The 25817-nt window shown below is 42.3% G+C and overlaps 2 protein-coding genes across 2 annotated transcripts; one reads left to right on the forward strand and one right to left on the reverse strand.

The window, feature by feature from the left end:
* Nucleotides 1–5085: 5085 nt before the first annotated feature.
* Nucleotides 5086–10618, forward strand: arl6ip6 (ADP-ribosylation factor-like 6 interacting protein 6). The gene is made up of 4 exons (XM_030783377.1): nucleotides 5086–5229; nucleotides 5412–5465; nucleotides 5588–5720; nucleotides 10525–10618. Exons 1-4 carry the CDS (start codon nucleotides 5100–5102, stop codon nucleotides 10616–10618), a joined length of 411 nt encoding a protein of 136 aa, XP_030639237.1. The 5' UTR covers nucleotides 5086–5099.
* An 8642-nt stretch (nucleotides 10619–19260) lies between these two features.
* rprmb (reprimo, TP53 dependent G2 arrest mediator candidate b) lies at nucleotides 19261–19578 on the reverse strand. The gene has a single exon (XM_030783285.1). The coding sequence runs from the start codon at nucleotides 19576–19578 to the stop codon at nucleotides 19261–19263; it is 318 nt and encodes a 105-aa protein (XP_030639145.1).
* Between the last annotated feature and the right edge of the window lie 6239 nt (nucleotides 19579–25817).

A 25817-nucleotide genomic window follows, 5' to 3' on the forward strand; every position in this document is an offset into this window, starting at 1 on the left:
CTGCTCTCTCGCAGGAGAGATTATATGACCCTGGATTTTGAGAGCCCTGTTAACCACTACACTCTCTTGACCGTTACCGGACATTGGATATTTCATTTTCACCTGGAAGTATTTGTGATGGATCACTCTCACTAGTCATTTACTGCAACCGTTAGTAGTTTTCACTCGTTAACCGATGTACTTTGTGGCTCTCGTAGTCTAGACATATAGACTCCTCCGATGTGAATCACCTTTGTGAACGTTTTTTTTTTTTTTTTTCTCCCCTCTGAATCTAGAATTTGGTCCTTTTTTACCCCCTCCTTTTAAAAAAAAGGATCAATCGTCTCACTTTTAGAGGGATTGGAAATCGAGAGAAATGACCAAAAGATACAAAACCAGCTCATTTGTCTTAAAAAAGAAAAAAAAAAAAAGAACGGCTATAGTAAATATAAGGAGAAGCTGAGGCACACAGACATAGATGAACAGCACAGACCTGGGTTTTATACGGTCTAGCGACTCTCGGCTGCGTTTTGGGGTTTTGAAATGGTATTTGTAGCAGCCGTAACCTCGGGAAAACCTTGGGGTAAAATCCCCCAAGATGCACTTCTTCGTCTTTTTTTTTTTTTTGTTTGGTTTTTTTTTTTTTTGTCTATACAATTTTAATCGTCATCATTGTAACACAAATGAATTTTTATTCAAAAGAACAAGATGTTAGGTTGAAAGAGGGAGATTTTTTTGTTTTTATTTAGATTCTACTCGTCTGACATGGTGCTACACGGGAAAGACTGGCTTTTACTTGTAATATCTGTCGAAAAAAAAAGAAAAGAGAAACGCTTTGACAGTATGGAAGATACTAAGCGTACACAAATTTTCTGTGTCAAAAAAAAAAAAAAAATTAATGTTGCTTACATTTCTTAAACACTGACTCCCTCTTCCACCATCTCTGTTATGTGACCTTTGTGAAATTGTGGAGAAAAAAAGAAAAAAAAAAGCCTGCTTTTTTTTTAAGACATCACATTGGAAGGAAAAAAAAAACTTTTTTAAATGTACAGATATTTTGCTACAAAGTTGAACGTCTTATTTTTTACATTGTCCATCCATTGTGATACTGTACATATTGTCAAAGCAAAACCGTCATCTCCTGCAATATCACTCAAGTGTTTTTAAGTTAAGTTTTTGTTTTTGTTTTTTAATTACAGTATTATTTAATTCACCGGTGGAGTAGGAGAATGAACTCGCACTAAAATATACCGGAATATATCATATACATCGCATCCGTTACGTATGATAAATGTCTGTGATTGCACGTAACGCATCGAAAAGCTTGATCGGACACTCGTAGCACATTCCTTTTTGTACCTCGTTCTCTGAAAGCAAAACTGGAACTCTAAACTTTCATTGGTCGTCGGCGAATAAAGCTATGACACCAGCACTATAAAAAGTGTCCGTTATTTTGTTGTCTTTTTTTGTTGCATCTTCTCTGTTGAATTTGACTTTAGCCCCTTCACTCGTGTAAAGGCCGAAACCGACTGGGGACTTGCTTAAAATCTGCAACCAGGAACAATAGAATAATTTGCTTCATCTCCTAATGAAAAAGTGCAAAGTTTTGATAGTGTAATCATTTTCCACCACTAGATGGCAGCAGCACGCCGACATATTTTAAGCTTACCTTAAACCAAAGATAATAGGCTTCTTAAGGTGGCTTTAAAGAGATTACACAAATTGTGCACCTGGCAACAGGTTCGTAACATTAATTTTAATTCGACAAACAGAAGTCTGACCTACTTTATGGTTAGTGGTCGTATCTGTTACAGAGTTTTGAACCTTGTCAAGCGCCACAGTGTCAGAGCAGAATTATGACCATTTAGTAACTGATGTTTAAAATGTTTAATTTCCTCCACTTATTTACAGGCATGTTGCCTCAAATTAAGTTACCTGTATGAATTCATTTCTTTATATGTCCTATCTTACGTCATGATGCAGTTGCAGAGTGTCGTGTAGGATAAACATTTGGCTTTTGAATTACCCTAGTGGTGGCACATTCTCTCATCCAATTCTACTAATCTGAGACAGGATAAAGATTTGGAAAAGCTTATTAATTGGCTGGAATCTTACCGCGGTCATTTTACAAGGGGCAGAATCCCCTAAATCTTTGTAACGACAGTTGTGCGGCAAGTCCGTGGAGCAGAAATAAAGAGGAGTGAGATCCAGGGTGACAGCCCTTCTTGCTACTGGGGGAGTGCGGACAGACCTCGCAACTGCTACTGTCACAAACGTGAAGAGCAGCGAGGAAGTGTTCCATGAAAAGCGCAAAAGGCGGACACGCTTGGTTTGCCGCCCGTGACACCAAGAAAATTTCATACGAAGGTGTCGCGAATGATGAATTCAATCTGCTGTCGAACAGACGGAGCAATACGGTTGGCTCGGCGCATGGACCGGTGATGAAATCATGACGGAGCCTTTTATGACCACCGATTTCGGAACACGACTCACAGAGTTTTTGCTGTGGCACCAAATTACAGAAGACCTGTCATGATGAACAAATTTCAGTGAGCATAGTAATGCACTTAGTTTCTGAGGGGTGCCCATAAACAAACATTGACGGATACCCTGTCAGAAACAAATATTTCAGAGTAAGCACAACAGATGCAGAGGTGTGTAAGAAATTTCCTTCTCACTTTAGGAAGAAAATTACACTGTCTGTAACAAAAGACAGACTGCATGAGATTGTGCAGGTTGACTGGCCAACTGCTGAAATGCAGTAATTCTCCCAATCAAAATTCTCCAATCTTAACTACCGACACAGAAATCAGCCACGTGTTATTGGATTAATTCGCCCTGTAAATAAGTAACATTTATGTTAAGTATTCAAGATAAAATAACATCATATGAACAATAAGGAGAACACGGACGAACTGGACAATTGTTCAGTCTTTTTTTTTTCTTTTTTTTTCAGTTCGTTGCATTTGTGTCTCACGTTCTCAGAGGGGACACGTGTGTCTTACCCTTTGTGGATGCACCCTTTCAACTTTTAGAAAAGCTGCAGTATTCCTCTAAACTTGCTATGAAATTACGTAAATATCTGACGCCATCAGAGCCGCTGTTGTCCAGTAAAAATTGGTTTTCAATAGCTCATTGTTGTTCCCCTACAAGTAATAAGAATGTCAAAAGACCACGCAATAACTCAGACTCGGAGTTCTGCTGGACTGAAAAAAAAAAAAATAGACAGAATGTAAAATAGGCTTGAACAAACCCATTCATCTTGTGTGAAAAATAGCTTCGTGACCTTCATGCAGAATACACTCCCATTTCAAACCAAAAAAAAAAAGAAAAGAAAAGAAAAAAAATGGAGGCCGTGCTGGAGGTTTTCTGTGAAATAACATAAAAATGATCCATATTTGATTCTATATAAATCAGCACAGAATGAGGGATGTGACGGAGCCGTAAGGGGACAGATAAGACTTTTGTCGTCCCTCGTGACACCAGACAAATTAGTCAGGCAGCAAACATAACATCCCCTGACAAATGAGGTGACGGTTATGCAAGCACATATCAACCTGAAGCAAACCAATACACAAATATCCCTATATAATGACCCCCCCCCCCCCACACACACACACACACACACACACACTAACTGGGTTCTCTCTGGGACTGAAACACATTCCGGTTTCAGAGATCACGTCATGCCACTATAACTGATTGCCATTACATTTATTCTTCCCAAAATTAGTTTCCACTTCTCTGAGGGCCATGACGGAAGTGTATCCAGGCTGTAGACATAATTAATCTGGCACCGCTGTCTCATTAGCGAGGTTCCACTGCCGCGCATTGATTCAGCGGATCAAAACAGTCTCACTGACCTTACATAACACAATGTCTGATCTAGTGGACACACAGGATGGAGGGAGAGAGCAGAATGTAGAAAGTAGAATGCGTTGGAATGGATCTTGACAGAGATGGGGGGGGGGGGGGGGGACGTTACAGTTTTAAGAGAGAGGTAGACAGGGGGAAAAGGTTGAATACAGTAATATGCAACATCTAGGTGGAGTCTTATGAGAGATAGTATTGAAATGATTGGTAATTCCAATTAGGTTTCGGAGCTCAGGAATGCTGCTGTAAGCCTTTGAAGTATGTCATTTGCATCATGTGGCACTAAGCCGGACTGAATATAGAAAGTGGAAAATCACCAGCCTTACGTCACTCTTCAACTATCTCTGTTTAGACACAACAGTGACAAGAAAGTTCACAGTTAACATGGTGTTGTTTCATAAAAGTTTTAATCAGATGTATTTAAAAAAATAAAAAATAATATTGCCTGAGTGTGAAACATGAACATCCTACACCTCTGTCATGACGTTTGAAACCAGATTAAACATCGCAGGTTCAAAAGTTTGCTACTGGGCGGCGACGTTCACGCACATACATTAGGTTTGCGTAATGGAATATTGTTGTACCCATAACATTCATATTGACTGGCACTTTTGTCAGCCATTTATTCACCGTACACATCAATAAGTTCACCTGGATTGGATAAAATGCTTGTGGGAGGTGTTTCTTTACTTATGCGGAAGCACGTACCGCGATGTTTTGAAAGTTGTCTCAACTTTCCAACTTTTCAGTAGGAGACAGTCTTGATAAACCCCCATTTGGTTTATATTAAATAAATGTTTGATTTCTGTTGCGTTTATCATCTTGAACAACGCATTTCGTTAGGGAGCGTGAATTATTGTTTACGCTGAAACCTTTTTTGAGGTAAGCAAGAATATTCATCAAGCTAACTTGGCTAGCTAGCTAGCAGCAGACCATCAGTCGTCAACATGCGTGTTATCAGTAACTTGACTGGCTCAGATAGCGTTTTAAAAGTGAAAGCAGAATGACGTTCGTCCACAGTTACTCAGTCTTGTTTTTTCACATGACTATATGCTGCACTGTTTAAAGGTGTTTTTTATAAACGACTCAGGATGTCGCACAGCAACAACGACGTTTCCGCACCTGGCACGTATCCGGGTGATATTTTTGGTGATGGTCAAACATTAACCCAAAGGTCAGCGTCGGCGGAGAAGGGGGGTCCATCTTCAGTGCAAGTCACGTCTCGACAGATTTTAAGATCCAGCAAAATGACCCCGCGTCAGACATACTGGAGCGACAGGAAACGGTGGCCTGCTCGCGTGTTGTCTATGCTTTGTTGCATCGTCATACTCTTACTTGTTGCACTATTCTTTGCCTTCTTGTATATCATCCTTAAAGGTACGTGTTGCTCTCATGCAACGTTTCTCTAGTAACCACAAGTTATAAAACAGCAATAAACACTTTTTGGTATTCAGTCATGACATAAGATGTAATGTTACTGAGCACTGTGCTGAATGTTCACCCTGTTAAATCTATTTAAACCTTTGGTTATTTTGGTGTTGGTGTTTTTGACTGTCCAGATCTTCGGACAGCAAGAATAATAGCCGAGGATGGATCGGAAGTGAGAATATTAGGTGGGCACAAATCACTCAGATTCCTCTATGATTCAGTTGTTTTCTGTTTTATTGGTTTTTGTTGTTGTTGTTGTTTGTTGCATTCTCTTGCAAAGCCCAAAATGTCACTCTTTCCTTCCCAGGGTTCTGGAGTCTGTTGGTCCTCTCGTCATTAGCGGGGATCTCGTGTTGCAGTTTTTCATGGACCCTCACGTACTTTGACTCATTCGAACCCGGAACCTTTCCTCCGACCCCACTCTCCCCTACACGTCTCAGGTGAGCCTACCTGTTTTAGTATTCTGACCCAACGTATATAACCTACAAATCTCACATTCAGATGACAACTCTAATTTCTTAACTCAGCTTTGATATGACGCAGACAGTATCTGAGGTCTATGCCAGGAACCCACATTGTAGTCTGGAGCCTAATTGTTGAGCCTCATCAAATAATTACGACCCTAACCTCCCAAATCCCCATTGCCTTTATCAAATCATACGAATGATCATCTCCAATATCTGTGAATCATACCCTGACGGAGCTCTCTCTCCGTATGGGCTGACGCTGATCTATGACTCCTCTCAGTTAGTGGCTCCCTTTTGCACAGAGCGCAAAGCTGCGTTCTATTCCTGTGTAATAGAGTGAAGGAGAGAAAGAGAGAGAGGCAGTTCAAGGGACATGTCATCTCCTCTGCTCCTCTGTTACGCGGGGTTATTCAGTCGTTTTTCTCATTTTCCTGGTAGCTGTCAGTGGCAGAGTTGCATGCCAGTCGGTAAAATAGAACATTATTTCTCCTCTCTGGCGCTGCCTCACACCCGACCGGCTCCGGGAGCTCGTGGAGACGGTTGGGGGGGCTCAGCGGAGAACAGAAAAGCAATTTCCCTGTAATTGGTTCTCATCAGCCGACCGGAGTGCGGCCGGCCCAGCCGAACGCTCAAAGCCCTCCTAAAAATTGGCCACGAGGGATTTAGCGAAGCTTTGAGGCCCATCAAATCTAGCTGAGTGCCTTTTCCCCCCTTCGCCACCTTGAAAACCTTTCTGAGAAGAGAGGAAAAGGGAGTAAGGATTGGAAAAGGAAAAAAAAAAATAAAAAACCCAACTTTTATCAGAGTTGCTGAATGGAGAGTAGGTTGTCCCTTGTTCGTTCGGCTACTCACAAGTACCATTGCTTGGGTTTATCCCTGTTCGGTCATCAAATAGGCTTATGGTTGTATTCAGTTTAACTATCGCTGGAGCATGTTTTGGACAGTGGCTTTTTTTTTCTTTTCTTTTTTTTTTTTTTAAAGGTGGCTCTGACTTGAATTGGTGAACAGGGATTTTTTTTAAGGTGATCATAAGTCTGCTGTACATAACTAGTCATCTGGAGTAACCCGTGAGAGAGATGGGTTTTTTTTTTTTTCTTTTTTTTTTGCCTTCGCTCTTAGTAACTGCAATTTTCCCATCGTTGTAACTTGTCACATTCCGCTCAACTCAGCCTCCCAACTCCCTGTTTACCGGAACAGCCTACAACGGAAACGGTCAACCCAGGTCCGTCTGCCTGGTCCGACCCGGGTAGAGCTTCTCTGTTTAAGACAGGCCTGAAACATGTCATCTCCCCACCCCGGCTTCTGCTTTAATTAACATCAGACAGTTCACATGGCGCTGCCGACCCAGGCGTCTATTACGCCTCTTGGACCCTACTCCACCTCTGCGATGTTCTCCTCCTCTTCCTCCTCCTCCACTCCCAACCCAACACGGTCGCGTCCTGTGTCCATCTGTCATAATTCCAGCTCTTAGCAGGGACATATTTCAGTGCGTCATCCGGGTGTGACGTGGGTGAGGCGTTCGTACTTAACGCAGGGGTTTAAAACTCAACCATGCGGGGAACTTAATGACTCGTTAAATGAGTCCTAAGTGTTCTCGACACGAGCTCTATACTCTTCCATTTGTTTTTGTTTTGTTTTTTTTTCCTGGCTAATTCTTTTTTTTTTTTTTTTTTTTCCGCACTTCATGGTCATGCGGCATTGGAGTGTATTCTGCTTACTGTGTTGATGCTCAGCATAGCTGGGTCCTACACTCCTCACTGAATGCTAAAAAAAACCCCACACACATATATATATACACACACAAAAGCTTGATTTTCTCTTTGTAATTCAGTACTTTTCATCTGTGGAACACAATGTGAAGTCTTCTCCTAGGCCAGTTGAGGACACATAGGCGAGCTGAATTTTCATTGGGCAAGCTCAAGGTTACCATTTTGCCTTTTTTTTTTAAATGTTGTTATTATTATCATTCCAGTCTCTCCAGATTTGACTCTGTAAACTGTCTGACTCCTGGCTGTAGACTTTTTCCAGGCTTTATAGAAATGTGCACGGGCAGATAAAACCTTTAACCATTTGGACACAGTCGTAAAGGGACATGGCAGCTTGGCTTGACGGTGAACAGTCAGAACTAAGCTCACCGTGGTGATGGAGTGGGGACACAACACTCAGGGAAGGGAGACAGAGGGAAATAATGAGAGGGAGAGGGTGTTTGCAACAGCTGTAATTGTTTTGACTAGGTTTCTTGCGGTCAAGGACTATTTTTTTGTTTTTAATGTATGTTCCAGTGCCCATGGGCAGTATGAAGATGATGCTGGGTTTTTTTTTTGTTTTTTTTTTTTTTAGTTCTCGGTCGGCAAAGAAACAAGCATATGTGACTGTGTGAGAAGTTTCTGATGTGCTGTTTTTTCTGGGTTGGTTTTTTTTTGGGGGGGGGGGGGGGGGGGGGTTGTTTTGTTTTTGTTTTTGTTTTTTATTTATGTGTTCTTCCAGCCTCTGGCCCCCTAAAAAAGAGTTTAGCTAAGGTTCTGCACGGCTCCCCCCGCGGCTGTTACTTTCCCACAATTGTAAAAGAGTTTCAGGGACATTAGTCAGTTGAAGATAACACGACTGTTGTAGATGCTAGCCAAGCATGTAGAAGACCCAAACGTAGCAATAGTGAAAAGAATGAGAAAATATGACAATATTTAAGTGATGGATAAATTAGATTTAATAGTCTGAGGATGAGTTTTATGTATGTATGTATTTATTTAAGTATTTTGTTTGCTTGTCCGTTTATTTGCTTTCAAAGTTTTTTTTTCTACCTCCGTGTACACCAAATCACCTAAAATCAAAGCGTTACTCTGTTTACGCTTAAAGCTTTTTGAACGCCTTAAAACCAAGGTGAAGCAATTAACTTATTGCATCTTCAAGCGGCAGAGTCATGCTCGACACTTGGTCGGGTCAGTGAGACGAAAAAAGCAGCCGCGTTTGTACTCACATGGAGAATAAAACGTACCCCGGTTGTTCAGCTTTCACAAACAGAATCTCGCGTTTGATTGGTCGACAGAGAGGAGCACTATTGATTTGTGTCTGGACGCCTGGCGATAAAAACTTCGGCGTGTCACACGTCGGCAGCGCGAGAGTACGGTTATCTAATCTCAGAAAACTCGGGCGCTCCCCTTAACGTCCGGTTTTCACTACCGCGTCCGCATCTAGTGTTAACCGGCTGGCTATCGATCGGCCCGTTTGATGGGTCCCTATCGACCGGCTCCGGGCATGGCTGTACACGCCTGTGTCCGGGTCCCTGTGTTCTCTCTCACGGTCTCTTTTACGGTCTATTCCTTCTCCTCCAGCACTATCCAGGATAATGGCGTTTTTGTGTTATATTTACGACATGTACTCGTTGGCCCGTTGATATTATTTGCACGCGCAAATTCATTCATCTGAACAGTTATTGTCACAGTACATATACGTGGATCAATCATTGTTTTACTGTTTTTTTATTTCTTTTTCCTTTTTTTGGTAGGGTTCAGATAAAATGAATTTTATTTTGACTACGTGGTAGTGGTGAAAAACAAAGCAGCGTTGTCAGCTGAATTCTTAGCTGAGACGGAAATATCATTCAACCTAATTTATTTTTATGGACCTGCGACAGGACTTTGTCCCCATAGAAACCATTTTAAGAGGTGCATTAGTAGCTAGATTTGTTTGTTGTGAGTTGTTCTTACAAAAAAATGTCACCACCTTTGAAACCCTTTCTCTGCTCTGTTTGACCGGCCAGTTCTAGTGTATACCAAAATACAGTGACCGAAACAGTAGATTTAAACAAAATCAGACAACAACAAAAATTGACATCTCTCTGCCTGTTTATCTGAATTACTAGCTCTCCCCCCCCCCCCTCTCCCCAGTGGTCTCTTCTAAAAGCACCATCTGTCCAAATGGAGTTCTCTTTACATGTTATGGTCAGGTCAATGGCATGTATACATCGGTGTATTAAATACAGTGCCATGGATTTGTTTACATGCGACTCTATATTTCAGTCTGTATTATGAAAACATGTTTTGTCCTCGGTCCTATACAAATCTGTGAGCATGAACCAAGAGGTCGCAGAGTTTCTGTCTCAACACCCAGGTTGGTTCATCCCAAAGTGACCTGGGATAACGCGTCTATAAACATTAACAAGTGCACCAGTCTCAGCCCCTTATCCTTTTAACGCCCGGCGATGTCTGTCAGTTTGTTGAATTCCCCGCAGTTTTTTGCTGTGAGTATAGCATGTGAAATGCTGTAGTGGTCTAAAAGACTGTGATAGTCTCCCTGCTGGTCTCCTCTGAGAGCCTCACTCCTCTCGCTGCTTGTCAAGCCTCAGATCGGACATTAGTCTGTCTCATTGTCTCCAAATGGATTTTATGGGCCTCCACACAAGTTTATAGGTCACTCAAATGATGAATCCATACCCCCCCCCCCCCCCCCAATACACTCACACACACACACACACACACACACACACACACTCTAACATAATGGCTTTTTGAGGAGATCAATTGTCTTTGTTCTGTGTGTACGCGAGTGTTCTTTTTTTTTCCTGGAAATATCTGTTAAGTTTGCTCTCTGTTCTGTGACACGCGTACTCTGAGATCCCATCGGCGGCGGTTGGAGTCAGAGCGGAACCGTCCGATCCGTCCGGGAAAAAAAAAAAAAGGGACATCGGCATCACGTTTAGCATGCCGGGTAAAGGCAGCTTGTCGATGAATTCGCACACGCGTGACATTGAGTGTTTGTTTGTTTGCTTGCTTGTTTACAGGAGGTTGACTGGACACTCATTCCATTTGGGCTACAACATGGCCATTCTAAACGGCATAGTGGCCGCGCTTACCGTCATCTGGTGTCTCACCTGACACTAAAACTCCAGTGAATCACTCTCTCCCAGAACTACTGCCTTCCTCTCTGCACTGTCTGCTGTCACAGCCCCTACTTTGGAATATCATTTTTAAACAAAACAACAACAAAAAATGATTGTAAACATTACTTATAGCAGTTTTACAGTGTTCTCATAAACAGAGTTTTATTTTTAACATGTCTTTGTTGTGGAGTTGTTTGAAAATTGCATCATAGCTACCAGTTAATGAGATATTGCTTATATAGTAACAAATATTCTTCATGTTCTTTTTTTTTTTTTCTGGGAATACCTACAATTCCAAGACACTCCAGGTTAAGTTCACTGTGTGTTTTTGTATATGTGTATTTGATGTGATTGTCTGCGTCACTGGTGAAGAACAAATTGTAAAGAGCCGCAATCACTGGAAAATGTAACATTGCTTGTGCAATACTATTATACTATTAATAAACACTGCCCCCCTTCTGAATCATCTGTAATTACCGGGAAACGATAACTTTGTTCTTTCCATTGGGGACAAAGTTAAAGCTAAGAATCTATCTCCTCATCGATAGAAAACACTCGACATTTCTGTGCCATCCGGTTTGCGTCGACAAAGTGAGTTTGATCAAAGCAGTGTCTTTATGTCTGTGAATATTTGGTTAATTATATTCCAGCGTCAACTTGTGTGTATTTACATGATGTACTTGGAAGACGACGTGCCTCTTAACCTTTTAAAACGCGCCCTTAATGCGTTAGGTTTACGAAAAGCGTCATGTCCTCCCCGACTGTGCTTTTGTGGAAGAGAAATTGCTGATCTGTTCAGCTGTTTAATGGGGTAAGACATTAATGTGAGGGCAACACGAACGGTGATGGAGGGTAAGTGTATTAAGGCTCTCTTGAATGCCTGGGAGAGGGTCCGAGACCATAGAAGTGTGAATTTAATTTATTACTTTAATTATTTCGCGTAGGCTTCGCCGGGACCTTGATTACTTTCCATTTTACACTAGATTAGCAGGGCCTGTAGCGACTAATTTCAGCTAACGCTAATGCACTTCCCTTTCTCGTTAATTTAGATATACTTCAGTTACATGTTCCTACCACACCACAAAATACAGAGACTGACAAACAACGGAGTCACGATAATATATATATATATATATATATATATATATATATATATATTTCTATATATATCTCCCTGCCCATATTTCTATATATATCTTCCTGCCCATTTCTATATATATCTTCCTGCCCACAATAAATCAGTTTCACTCTAGGGATGTTTTTTTCTTATTTAAACATAATTCCCTGTACACTCAGTACAGTCAACTGAATGAAATATTCATATGAACATCAAATTCATTTTAAAATCCTTTTCAGAGCCTTTTTTTTTTTTTTTTGCTGAATTCCAACTGCTGCTGTTGAGCAGGCCATATCAATTTGCGCTGTTTGTGAGTGTGCAGTGGTAGGGGGGTTAATGCATTAGCGTGGTCGGTAACTCTGTACAAGTCCGTAGCATCGATGGAACAGACGTCAACCTTTGGCCTCTTTTTTTTTCTCTGGCTCCATCGATGTTTTAGTTCTGCTGTCCTCGTTTAGCAGTTCTTTTTTATGTGAGTGGAGGAAACCTAAAAACATGAACTTTTGCGACTGCGTTAGCCATAACGCGCCGCGTGAGGCGCTAAGTCTGAACGCGTGCGTTTGATAACACGTTTTGACTGTCTGCAGCAGATAACGTTTTGTCTTTTTCCCTTTTCAGTCTGAACACGATAGTCCTTGAACGTGTCCAACCGTTTTTAAACTTTTCCTGACAAGTGACAAAACCGTTTCAGTGTGCGTGTGTGTGTGTGTACTTTGGTGATAGTGATGGCTTGGTTTCCTCTGTGCTGGCTTGTTGGCCATAAAATGCCAGTTCATCTCTTTTCCAAAGGAAAAAGTGGAGCCTCAGGCCGAATCCAAACCCTCGGTCCGAGCCTGTCACCGTTACGCTTTGGTGCATGAAATGGCGTCCTGGTGCCAGGAACAACACAATGACAGATCCAGCATCTCCAGTTCTCTGAGGACTTTATGCTGCAACCGGTTTTCTGACCCAAACCTTACCCTCTCACGCTACTTTGACTTCAGCTGTAGTCATGTTTATCACTGAGGACCCACGATGTTAAAATGACAGCCCTGTCCTTGATAGCAGACGCGTCTCATCTGCAACGACTCCCAAGAAGTGTGTTCTGATTGAATGAGAGAACGACAACCTGTTCCCGTTATACTATAGAACCATTTCACAAAAAAACACCAACGGTAACCGTTTTTTTTTTAAGTGCATTTTAAAGACAAAGTGTGTGTGTGTGTGGGGGGGGCTAAGGATAAGGTGTCACACAGGGTTGGAGATGTTGAGATGAGTCCCGAAGAGGTGGACGATGAGGGGCTCGATGGTCCTCGTTTCTGCGGGAAGGTCACTCTGTCTCCAGGGCGTGAGACGTGAGAAGAGTCGAGTCTTCGAGGAGCGAGATCTGAGAACGTGGAGTGATGGACGTCCTTAAAGCATTAATCCATAAACAGAACAGGAGTTCTCTTTATGTTCCTACGTGAATTTCTAACAATGTATGTCTAATACGCAGTCTAATAAATTTTTTTTTTTTACACAGACTCATGACCTGGAAGGGAAAGCAAGGGTGTTACTTGGGGGTGTCCCTGCTAGACCCCCCCTCCCCTCCCCTCCCCCTAGTGAACAGAACTGTGATCAAGCGTTTCATGTAAAATATCACATCCTGACTTAAGCGACAAGACTGGTAGGTCACAGCTGGGTCTCTATAGTCACCTCCAGATCTACGGCCTGCCTGGGCCCAGTCCCCGACCCGGAGCCGTGATGTCCAGAGGGAAATCAGTCTAAACTACAATGAAGCCCCAGAGGACGAAGAGACAGAAAGAGGATCGGTGGTGAAGAACAGAAGAAAAAAGATCGCTTTTCTCCCGACTCGTGGAGTAGAACGTTGATTATGAAAAAAGCAGCGTTGAAACGCTCTCCGTCCTCTCGCCGGCGTGAAATACGTAGATTTCTTCTCGAATGCTATTTTGAAAAGAGGGATTTCATTGGTGAGGCCGTGTCCCAGAGCTGGCTTTGGTTAGATGTCATTACCTCTGCAGACAGAAGCACAGCCTGTCTCAAGCCACTGAACAAGACCAGCCTTGCATCAGCTAAATCCCATCACTTATAGCACAGGATATGACAGATATTATACTGAACTCATGCAGCAAAATCACAAGCTCTGATCTATACATTTCATGGTCTGAAATATAGAATGTCTGCATGTGAATTTAATACATATAGATCCTTAACAAATGGAAATAAGATATGTATATATATATATATATATATATGTATATGGAAAAGTATGTTTTCTCTGACTGTGTCTTCAGAGCTTGCATGAGTCCAAAATAAACGTAAAGCATGTACCTAAAATAACTACCGACATGATTTCTTAGCAACACAAAAAAAGTTCTTCAAAGGTAGACTTCTACCTTATTGCCCCTAAATGTAAGACAGAATGGTATAGTCACTCCATGACACCATACTGCTACTAGATTTTTCTGTACTCTCTCATCTGAGTAAAGGGATAAACAGTTTTGGGGTTTTTTTGATGTTAAATGATTTGTAGTCTTTAGAATGGTCTGATGCGTTTTTTGAGCGCTAAGCGCTAAGAATGTTTAAGACTGTTTACTCTCTGTTACTGTCATAGCTGACGTTAATGTGGTGTTAATTGTGTTTTCTTGTATTTTTAATTGTATGTTAACCAGGTGATATTGTACAAGACAAATGAACCGTCCTTCTCAGGGATCTATAAAGTAGAGGTAACTGAACCTAAAAGGTGAAGACGGGTCCATCCTCACGCGTTAGGTAAAAAAAAACAAGGCTGTGAGGAGGCATTGAGGAGCAGGGGAGGATGCTGGGAGATTTTGACGTGTATGAAAGCAGCGGCTGGCATCTGCACAGTGACTGTTTTTACCTCAAGCTCCGGGGCCTCACACTCCGATTCCAGCCTACGTTTCTATCTGTTTTCACATTTAAACACCTCTGTTTGAATGTGTTGTGTGTGCGCGCGCACGCGTGTGTGTGTGTGTGTGTGTGTGAGACACAGAGAGAAAGAGAGAGAGTGAGAGAGAGAGAAGGCATGTTCCCCAAACAGCACATCAAAATGCCATTATCAGATTAAGTTGTTTTTATTTTTTTCATGTTGAATTCTTTTGACTGTGACATTATTTCCATTCCAGTACATAGAGGAAAGTCCTCTGTGTGGTCATGTCTCTCTAAATGCATGTTTTTAATTCTGTTTCACAGTGGTTTGTTTTTTCAAAGAACTCGCTGGCATTCAAATATTTAAAAAGTTGTTATTCTTAGAGATTTGAATTGAAATAACTCCACAAATAAAATTGTATCACCCAAAGTCGTATATTCAGACATCTTAATGAAAAGCCAAATAGCTTTCAACTCCCGCTCCAATAATAATAATGATTGTTCTCCTATTGCTTTTCAGCTGTGTTTTTACTGGAGTGTAGATGTCAGTTTCTATGTGTCCCTAACGTGTATCATCCTTTTGGACCAATCGATTCTATTGACACAGCTGCGTGTTAAAATTAAATTCTTGCTGTTCTCACGCACTGCTGTATTGATCAGCATGTGCATATTTGAGGCATGCTGGGATACGTGCCCAGACTCTCGCGGACGGCCGTCATGTCGTTGTTCCCTGACGTCAGACGCCAAACAGACAAACGCCTGTTTGTTTACCCATTCCGTATTTATGGAGTAAATACAAACTCCGTCCAAAGCAACTCAATGTATTTTCTGCGCGTCAGCTTCGACCTAACGCATGCGTCTGAAGGGTATAAACCCTGAAGCTGAAAACGTGGCCTCATAGCTCGTGTTTTACCACAACCTTGCCCAGCCAACCAGCGCGCGCCAGATGGGAGACGGAGCGGCCCGGTCCAGTAGAAACACCAGCATACAAGAGCATCTGGTCCCAGTTCACACAGCAGCACCTCCACCAAACCCCCCCCCCTCTCCTGCTCTGTGCATGATTCAATACTTCAAATATTATTTATCATTCTAGTAAATAATTTGATGTTTGCAATACAAAACTGGCTTTTTGCCATACTATCACTGGGTATATTCTAGTCCTTTTTAAATTAGTGATCTATTTGATCTGATTTTTCTTGTGTCTGATTTACCCAGTAACTGAGAGCAAAACAGAGAGTGAAAGAGAGAGAGAGGATACAAACTTGCGTTTTCCCCAGAGTAAAGTAAACACGATTTTTTTTGTTTTCATATTGGAAACGAAGCAAAACCAGCCGTGTGAAACCAGTTCTAGAGTAAGATGGATTGCTTAGTTACTGACTGAGTCTAAAATTAACGTGGGCCTTGGTCAAATTCCTCTTCAAAAGCTCAAATAGTCGTTTTATATTAGCATCACTCGCGTTCATTGCTCTCCTCTCCTCGACTCTCTCTCTCTCTCCCTCTCTCTCTCTCTCTCTCTCCCTCTCTCTCTCTCTTTCTATTCGGCTCTGACTCCTTTCTCGACATGTTTTTTCTGTTTACGTGTGTTTGTTCATGACACGAAAGGCTAAAATTCCAAGCACCGCAGACAGAGACGGTGTGCTGTATGCCTAAGTCTCTTCACCAAAGGTACAGCACTGTCAAACTGTCCCCAAGCGCCATGGATACATTTCTTTTTATTACATTATTCAATGTTTCTTGCCCTTGTATTTGCATCATAGTCTAATGCGGTTTAAAAGGCCAGGTATGTCGCCCACACCGAACTAAACTATCCTTATTTGGAATTTGTCGCAGACACTATTGAGGTTTTTCTAAACACTGCTCTGGGCAAGTCACGCACGTGTTTGGAGAAAAGAGAGAGAGAGAGAGAGAGAGAGAAAAGGAGAGTAAATATGTGTGTGGCCCGTGTCACATTCCAGAACACGCTTATAATATGACTTCTCCTTGTCGGGAAAAAAACGTATTTGCGTAACGTGGATGCGTACGGGAAAACCCTGACAAGCTTTTTTTTTTTTTTTTCGGTAACTGGGGTCTCGTAGACCCAGCACTGACGCGCCTTCCCTCCTAGATGTTTACCTTCTCCGCAGCTGGTCCTCTCCCTCCATAAACTAATCAGCGCTGCGGACAGGACGCTGTGAGCCAGACCTGGATCAAATAAATGTTTGAAGTATCTGAACCACTAGGCCCCGTTCCAATGCTCTCGCGTGTCTGCTTCGCCTTGTCTCCTTTCCTAAACAAAAAAATGATTAAAATTCTAACAGGGTTCAGACCATATGGAAGGAGTTTCAGGAAGATGAAAACAAAAAAAAAAACCACTCACACATGCATGCCTCACAGAATCTTCATCGAAGCTGCCGTTTATCTTGTTATTCATCAAAACAAAGACACAAAGAAGAAGGAACGCTGAGTAAAACTGGAACGAATGTTTCAATTAATAAGTTGACCTAAGTACCTAAACACAGCAGTCTGTACACTAAGATCAGTAGCAGACAAGAGAAAAGAATTAGCACGTGAAGTAAGAGGATGGTTAATACCAATAGGCTCAGAGTATAAACAGCACAACAGAAACCCAAATCATCGTCATGGCAAACAAGATGCCATGCGAAGGGTACGTGTGTGTGTGTGTGTGTGTGTGTGTGTGTGTGTGTGTGAGGTGCGGCCTGATAGAATTATGCGTGGATGGAGTCTGGGTAATGTAGGATGAAACTGTTGTGGACAGGTGGAGCAGCATAATGATATGATTACGGAGTTTTATTTAAAGGGACCATCTCTGATGCATGGGCCGTCTTTTCAAACCGCCATGGAAACGTAACCACATTTGGCTGGTTGCCATGGACGCTAATGCTATTATAAGTTCTGGAAATTTTCCCCGTCATGTCTTCAGCTCGGCCTTGCTTCACTGTAAACATGTGTTAATTTTCAAAGTGTAAACATGAGTGCATGTTCATGTATTTCTACTAAAGTGTAGTTAACAAGTCCTTTCTTGTTGTGTGGCCACAATAAATGAAACATTGAAATCGCAATAGCTGTCATTCTATTCGATTTGCAAAGGACTATGAAGTGTGTACGTGAACTGTGAACTGTGATTTTTATATAGATAATATCTCGGTGTACTCATGACCTGAAACCTAAAACCTTATTTTAAAACGAATTATTCCCTTCAACGTTATGGGCATTTAATTGCCACACTTTTGCCAACCCCTGAAAGGAGTATTCACCATCATCTCATGCAAAATAAAAGATTTGACTGATGACCAAATCTTTGACAGTATCTGATTGTGTATCACTGTATACAAAGAAAAAAACCTGCAGAGAGAAAACACTATTTAACAAGTGACAATGACACTTTAACGATGACAGTATGTTTTACCTCATGCTTTAAACCTTTGAGATTTAGGGGAAACAGAAACTGAAGGCTTTTTATGACGTTATTTAGAAGTTACACCTGTTTTCTGGGAGTAGAAATTACTCACAGCCAAGTTTTGGTTACAGGGTGCAGGATCAACAGGTCATGTGACCTTAAAAAAAAAAGACTAATATTCAGACACTCCGTTGCTTCTTCGTTTTGCTAACATACGGTGAAGTTTGGGATGGATGGATTTCATGTACTTTTTTAAAAGATAATTCCTCTGGAGGGAGCAGATCTAAGCTTTCTAAACGCTCTGGCCACGTGTTCAGCATCCCGGTGGGCTTTGCACATGTATAACAAGATTGTGTATTTATTAGTTTGTGTGTTTTAATGTATTAAAACCAATCGAGCCAGTTTCCAGTTGTACAGCAGTAATTGTTATCTATAAAAATGTATTTTCAAGACGGGCAGAAATGACAAATAAAACGAATGATGCATTTACACAGTTTTATTTGACGACCTCTTACTTGAAATGTAAGGTTGGTTCTTTTTCTGTTCGTCTGCCTAAGTATAATGGACGGTATAGTTACGGTGACGAAGTGTAATGATAAAAGACATGGTAATTTGGGGGTTTTTAGTGTCAAAAGAAATCAATACAAGAACTTTAACACAACAGGTTGCATTTATTCAAAAGTGAAGTTTAGAGAATTGTTCTCTGGGCTGTATCCCAAATACAAACATGCAATGATTAATAACGTTTAGACACGTGATTTATTTGAAATTACAGCAATTTACTGTTCTAACCTTAATTTTAATGTTACATTATGTTCTCAAAACACCGAAAATAATTACTCCACAAATAGCACATTCATTGATTAGCCTAAGGTCGTGAATCTGGTAAAACGCTGAAATTTGGACTTATTAAAAAGCGAACCCTGTTTTCATGCCAAGGGCGGTTCAGAACATCTTAGTCTTATTTAAACTGTAACGGTTTTACAAACGTTTACATTCCTGATAAATAGCGGTTGAGATACCCCGACAAACAAACGGTTGGGTATGGTTGTAAATCATAGCAAAGTGTTCTTTGATTCATTTGCTTGTCATAAAGTCAAGGACTACGGATTTTTTTCAAAGCTCCTCTCCACTCGACCGGGATGGAGCAAATGAGTTGGCGCAAACGTCAACTGAACATCCAGGTGTTTGTCTCTTCCCTGTCCGTCTCGCAACTAATTGGTAATGAGACTAACCTATGAGCAAAGTTTCCACTTTAGTATGATCCCACAATTACAGCCTCTACGTCCTTAGACGGTCTTCTATCCGTTACCAAAAAGTTGATCATTCCCTCGGATTTGATGAGGAGGTTGCATCCCAAAAAGAAGATGCCAAAGACCACAGTGAGCGCGAGAACGCACATGACCGCAATCTGCACCACGCGCATAATAAAGATGCTTCTCTCATCCAGTGCAGTTGCCACGAATCCGTTGTCCGTGACGACCGACGACAAGTTGCAGCACCTTAAGTACCTCTCGCTACTCTCGTTGTAAAACAGACCGCCGTCCATGTCATTGAACGCCGTTGAATTCATTTCGACTTATTCTCCAGGTCCGTAACGAAAGCTGGAACAGGTGAGGGAGACAAAAGTCCTCAAAGTTTCTTGTAGACATTCACTAAACCCAAATGCGCAAGCGACTCCTAAAAATCCAGTCATACAGAAGGGCAACGCAGACCTTTAACTCAGGCTTGATTTAATTACACCACAAGTTGTATGTTCATCACTCCCAGCCGACTTAGAACAATGAGAGGCTGACTCGTCAGCGTTGAGGGTTATTATAGTCAAAGCCTGGATGAGACCACCTCATGTGAAAAGCACTCTTTGATCAGAAATACACCATGGAAATGGCGCCCCCTAAAGCACAAACTAGGCACTGCGCCGAGGGCCCCACCTTACAGGAAAAGGTCCATCTTTTTTTCTTTTTTTTTTTCATTTTCTTCGCTGCAAGACATTCCACCAACGGGGATTTGGTACATTCCATTGGTTGTGACAGCTGATTTGCAAAATTCCGAAACTTAGCAGCAATAGTTAAACGGTTGGAGTATCAAACCTAATGGATTAGCGAGTCCAAATACTGGCCTCATGACTCTTATTTGAAACTCAGACATCACAGCCAGTGATACGTATCAGTTCTCATTATTAAGAGTTGTTGTTAACGCGAGAACACGGTTCTGGTCGTTTTTAAAAATGGGGAACCATTATTCTTTTAAGCGTTATCAGTTTTTCACACTTGTTTTTGAGAGGTTTACCACCTTCTGACATTTTTATTTAAAAAAAAAAATCCAGATTATTTGTCTCAGCTGTACTTGCTAAAATTTTCCGCGTTTAAAGTAAGTTAAAGACATCCACAATTTGAGACTATGATGCATTCTATGTTTTCTCCACAGCTGTTAAATTGTAGTAGTTACGTACACAACGTTGCCTGCTTACAAACGCCACAGTTTATAATATCCCTCAAATAAACTTTTTTTTTTACTTTTGTCACCTGTTCATTTGAATATATTACATGTTGTCCACTTCCTATATCACTTCTATGGCTAGTCCTTTGACTGAGGCGCCGAGACGAAGGGGCGATCAAAAGAGAAGCTACACGCAATCGAACAGGTCACGTTTTGAAATTAATGAGTTGAAATGTCATCGAGTTGCCCAGCAGAGGGCACTACTGCTCCTTTCAAAAACCGCAAATCCGGACAGTAGTTGCAATAAAAGTTGCACCCCAACAAATCAGTGCTTCTCAGTCTTGCTTGTGCAAGCCTGGAGCACTGCACATTCTGGATCTCTGCCTACTCTAACACACCTGATTCAGTCATCGACTAATAAATAATCAAAGCCCCTGTTTGGGTGAAGCAGGTGCGTTAGAGCGTGGAAAAGCCTAAAACATGCTGCGTCGTGAGCCACCAGAGGCAGGACTGAGAAACACTGCGGTTCAAAAGAAGACCCCTCATGCACTGACTTTTCCTGTATGTTGTTAACGATACACCCAACAGTAGCATTGGATTCCAGTCCTGCATTTTACAAACGTGCATCATGTCCCATCATAGAACACTGCAGGGAGTCAACAACAACAAACAATGACAACAACACCCCCCCCCCCCCCCCCCCCCCCCACCCCCCAAAAAATTAAAGAAACAGAAATAATGAAATTAATAGTTGGACATCACCGTGTGCATTATTTAATATAAGTAGAATTTGTGTGTCAAAGTAAAATATTTGCACATGTGAATACAATGTGTACATAACGCATATTTAATCCCCTCCCCTGCCCCCCCCACCCCCCATTTATTATGAGTCAAAAAGAATTTTAAATAATTCATATAATAATGGAGAAAAGAAAACAGCATGGCATTACGTATTCATGCCCTGGTGTGAAAGCCAGAGATATGATGGAAAGATGAGGACACACTGTCACTGTGTGGTCCTAATAAAACAAAGCAATGGGAACACAGTAAATCTGAGGAACAAACATTGTCCTTGATCGGCATTAATATTCCTGTCGGGGGAATGACAGGGCATAAAGTCACACCTGAACGACCAAGCTAACAAATGTGACCTTTCACCGGAACAACAGGGATGCTCATCTCCAGCGAGTCTAACCCGGGTTTGGCAACAAAATTCAACCAGGAATTGAAATGCTAACAATATGTAATTGATATATAAGGGTGTGTGTGTGTATATGTGACTCAAATATTAAACATTTTATCAGTCGTCAGTGAAGTTTACTTTGGTCTGCTTAACTCAAGAGCCACCGTTTTAAACCAGACAGGCTGACTCTAACTGGACTAACTTCTGACTGAAGTGGATCTCTGCCTTACTGCAGCTGAGCCACTGAATACTCGAGCGGAGAAGCCGCCTGAAGTTTCAGAGACCCTGCGCGATAAAAGCTCGACCGTGCGGGGATTGACTAAATCTAGACGTAGCATTATCGCGGTAGCTCGCCCAGGGAAGATTGCTCTGGGAGGCTTACTGTAGGCGGCTCACTGATCTCTTTTCTCTCTCCCCCCCCGGGGAGCCGTCGTCTTGTCTGCGCCTGCCTTTAGAGACCCACTAGCCCAGTAGCTACCCGCAGTCTGTAACCATCTGCTCAGCGCCTCCTTTAAAGTCGGCTTACCACACTGGCTTCCACTGCGGCGGAATACTGCTCTGGCTATGCAGGTCCCGGCAGCAGCTTTGGGGCCGGAGTGAAGGTTCAAGAACGCTAAGTGATAACGTTGCCACCAACACTGCCGCGGTCTTTGTGTTTGGTTCAGCAAAGTTGCAATTAAAAGTCTAACGTCTCTTTCAGTAATAATTCCCGACCACTGACTAAGGACACAATGACCACATCAGGGTCAAATGGAGAGGGGCCAAAATGTGTTCATTGTCAATGCAGGGTAATTAATGCTTTTTCCTTTTTTTTTGCATGTTTTTGTTTTCTTTGTCTTTTTCTCCGAATAGTGGAGAGCAAAGGATTGATCAGTGAGGTTCTCCACTCCACTTGACTCACACATTTTTAATAAACCACCAACAATCAGGAAGGTAAACACATCACACCCCCTCCCCCAACACACACACACACACACACACACTCCACCCGCCCACCCCCTAACTCTTTGAGAGTGGTTTGATCAGGAGGGGCTTTTGTCTAGCACTCTGCTCTAATTCCGCTCTTTTCTGGTTCTCTTCGCCATGCATTCTCCTACATAAAGCTTTTCTGGTTCTCTTCAGTGTGCATTCTCCTACATAAAGCTTTTCTGGTTCTCTTCAGTGTGCATTCTCCTACATAAAGCTTTTCTGGTTCTCTTCAGTGTGCATTCTCCTACATAAAGCTTTTCTGGTTCTCTTCAGTGTGCATTCTCCTACATAAAGCTTTTCTGGTTCTTTTCAGTGTGCATTCTCCTACATAAAGCTTTTCTGGTTCTCTTCAGTGTGCATTCTCCTACATAAAGCCTTTCTGGTTCTCTTCAGCGTGCATTCTCCTACATAAAGCTTTTCTGGTTCTCTTCAGCGTGCATTCTCCTACATAAAGCTTTTCTGGTTCTCTTCAGTGTGCATTCTCCTACATAAAGCTTTTCTGGTTCTCTTCAGTGTGCATTCTCCTACATAAAGCTTTTCTGGCTGGATGTGATTCATCTGCTCATGCAGTTGAGTGATGCGCTCTGAGGATGTGCTGCTATTCCTGTCCGAATACTTCTACAGCGGAGCTGAGATATGTGCTCTCAGCTCCAAAAGCCTCTCTGAAGAGCCCTGTCTGCTACTCTATGGAGAGAGAGGGAGAGAGAGAGGGAGGGGGGAGGAGAGGGAGAGGGAGAGAGAGCAAGAGATAGAGGATAGAGAGAGAGAGAGAGAGAGAGAGAGAGGGAGAAGAGAGATGGTTGAAAACGAGAGAGAGAGACTGAGAGCGACGGGGTGGAGAGATGGAGAGAGAAGAGAGAGAGAGAGAAGGAGAGAGAGAGGGAGAGAGAAGGAGAGAGATGGAGAGAGAAGTGAGCAAAGGGGGTTGTAGAGAGAAGGGGGAAACGAGAGAGGAGAAACACGGGGAGACAGAGAAATAAAGAGAGACGCAGAGGCAGGGAAAGAAAGCATGGGAAAAGAGAAACATGGGAGAGGGTAACAGAAAGAGAGAGAGAGAGAGAGAGAGGGAGAGGTCCTGAAAGAGAGAGGGTGGATGAAGGAATAGGGAGGAATAGAGAAGGATAAAGAAGATAAGGCAAAGACAGGGAAAGAGGACGAGAAATGGTAGAATAAGTTGCGAATGAAGAGAAGGGAGAGATGTATTAGGAAAGATAGAAGAGTAGGGCATGGGTGAGTGGAACAAGGAGAGAGAGAGAGAGAGAGAGAGAGAGAGAGAGAGAGAGAGAATTATGATTGCCTCATAAACACAAAAGCGACTTTGTGTATAAGTTAATTTGACTAACACTATTTCAAATTGATTGGAAAAAAAAAAACCCTTCAGTCTTCTGAAAAAATTGAATTTTGTAGCACCAGATTCATAATGCCATCATTAGAGAGAAAAAGTCTTCAGTGTCATGGGACTTGCCATTCATCAGCACTAGCAGTTCACAGACATACACACACACAGACGCACACGCACACAGACACACGCGCACACACACACATACACACACTCACACACAGACACGCACACACACACACACACACACACGCACACACACACACACACACACACACACACACACATCCACATCCACATCCACACACATACACACACACACATACAGACACGCACACACACACACACACACGCACACACACACACATCCACATCCACATCCACATCCACACACACATGCACCTGCACGCACGAATGCACACACAAACGCACACACAAACGCACACACACACATCCACACACACACACACACACACACACACACACACACACACACACACACACACACCCCGCAAAGTTCCACAGTCACAATGGAGTGAATGCCCCCTGGGTGAGAAAAAATTGAGTCGTTTTTGGCTGTATGAGTGAGCAAATATAGCCGACATGTTCTTAATCTTTCACCCAAAGGTCAGCTGCGCAAGGATTTAAACAAAGCTGTGTGTGTGTGTGTGTGTGTGTGTGAGCTCACCTCGATTAATTCCGCGATCCGACTGAAACCTCCAATCAGGAGCTCCATTCACTCTTAACAGCTCCCAAACGTCTGATGTGTAAATGTCAAACGTTTCAGCGTATCTCTTCAAGCTTGGCAAATGATGAAAGCAGTTTATCAAGCTGCCTCGCAACTCCTTCACTGTCATTTGTCTCTGAACTCCCTTTCACTGTAAATCACTTTAAAAGTGAATTTAAAAGTGAATTTAAAAGTGCATTTACTGAATTCACTTTTACAGTGATTACTTTTCTCCCAAGCACAGAGAAAAGTAAGATAACTGGAAAAGTTTTTTTTGTTGTTGTTGTTAGTTTGCAACTTTAGAAACTTGTTTTTTATTGCATGCCATAACTGGGGAAAAAATTCTTCAGATTCAGAGTGTCTTAAGCAAGAAAGTTCTGGAAGTCGGACATACTTAGCCATGATGGCTTTCAATAGGCAGAGTTTAGAGGAAAGCTGAAATCTGCTATTCCTTCCACACCTCATCAGTTGATCTCCTACTATAAGCACTAGAGTCAATCACTCTCCCATGCGTACGACAGGAACATGAAATAAAATCACTCTCCTTGAAATGATGAATTCTGGAACAGATTGTCACACGTAATATTTCTAAAATATCGTCCATTTGCATATGAAAGCTCATTCAGGAGCCAACCAAATTGCACGTTGTGGCAAAAAAAAAAAAAAAATGAAGCCAAATCATAACGTACCTCTTACCATACCTTTAACCTTTGAAGCAAAAAAAAAAAAAAATCACCCACCACTCGCCTCAGGAAAAAAATCTGACTCCAGAACATCTTGTGTTCTCTCTGGTGCCAGTCACTGATGCTTTCCCATGCTGCTGCTCTCTCATTGGTTGTGTGCGTGCATGCATGCGTTTGTGTGTGTGTGTGTGTGTGTGTGCGTGTGCGCGTGCGCGTGCGCGCGCGTGTGTGTGTGCGTGTGTGTGCATTTGCATGTGTGTGTGTGTGTGCGTGTGTGTGTGAGTGTTAGTGTGTGTGTGCGTGCGTGCATGCGTGTGTGTGTGTGTCTCTGCGTGCATGTAGCATGTACACGCGAATGTGCATGTGCGTGTGTTTGTGTGTGTGTGTGTGCATGTGCGTGTGTGTGTGCGTGTGCATGTGCGTGTGTATGTGGGTTGGGATGGGATGGCATCTCATGGGGCAGAGTGGGGTG

This window comes from Chanos chanos, chromosome 8 (assembly GCF_902362185.1).
Source record: "Chanos chanos chromosome 8, fChaCha1.1, whole genome shotgun sequence".
Lineage (NCBI taxonomy): Eukaryota > Metazoa > Chordata > Actinopteri > Gonorynchiformes > Chanidae > Chanos > Chanos chanos.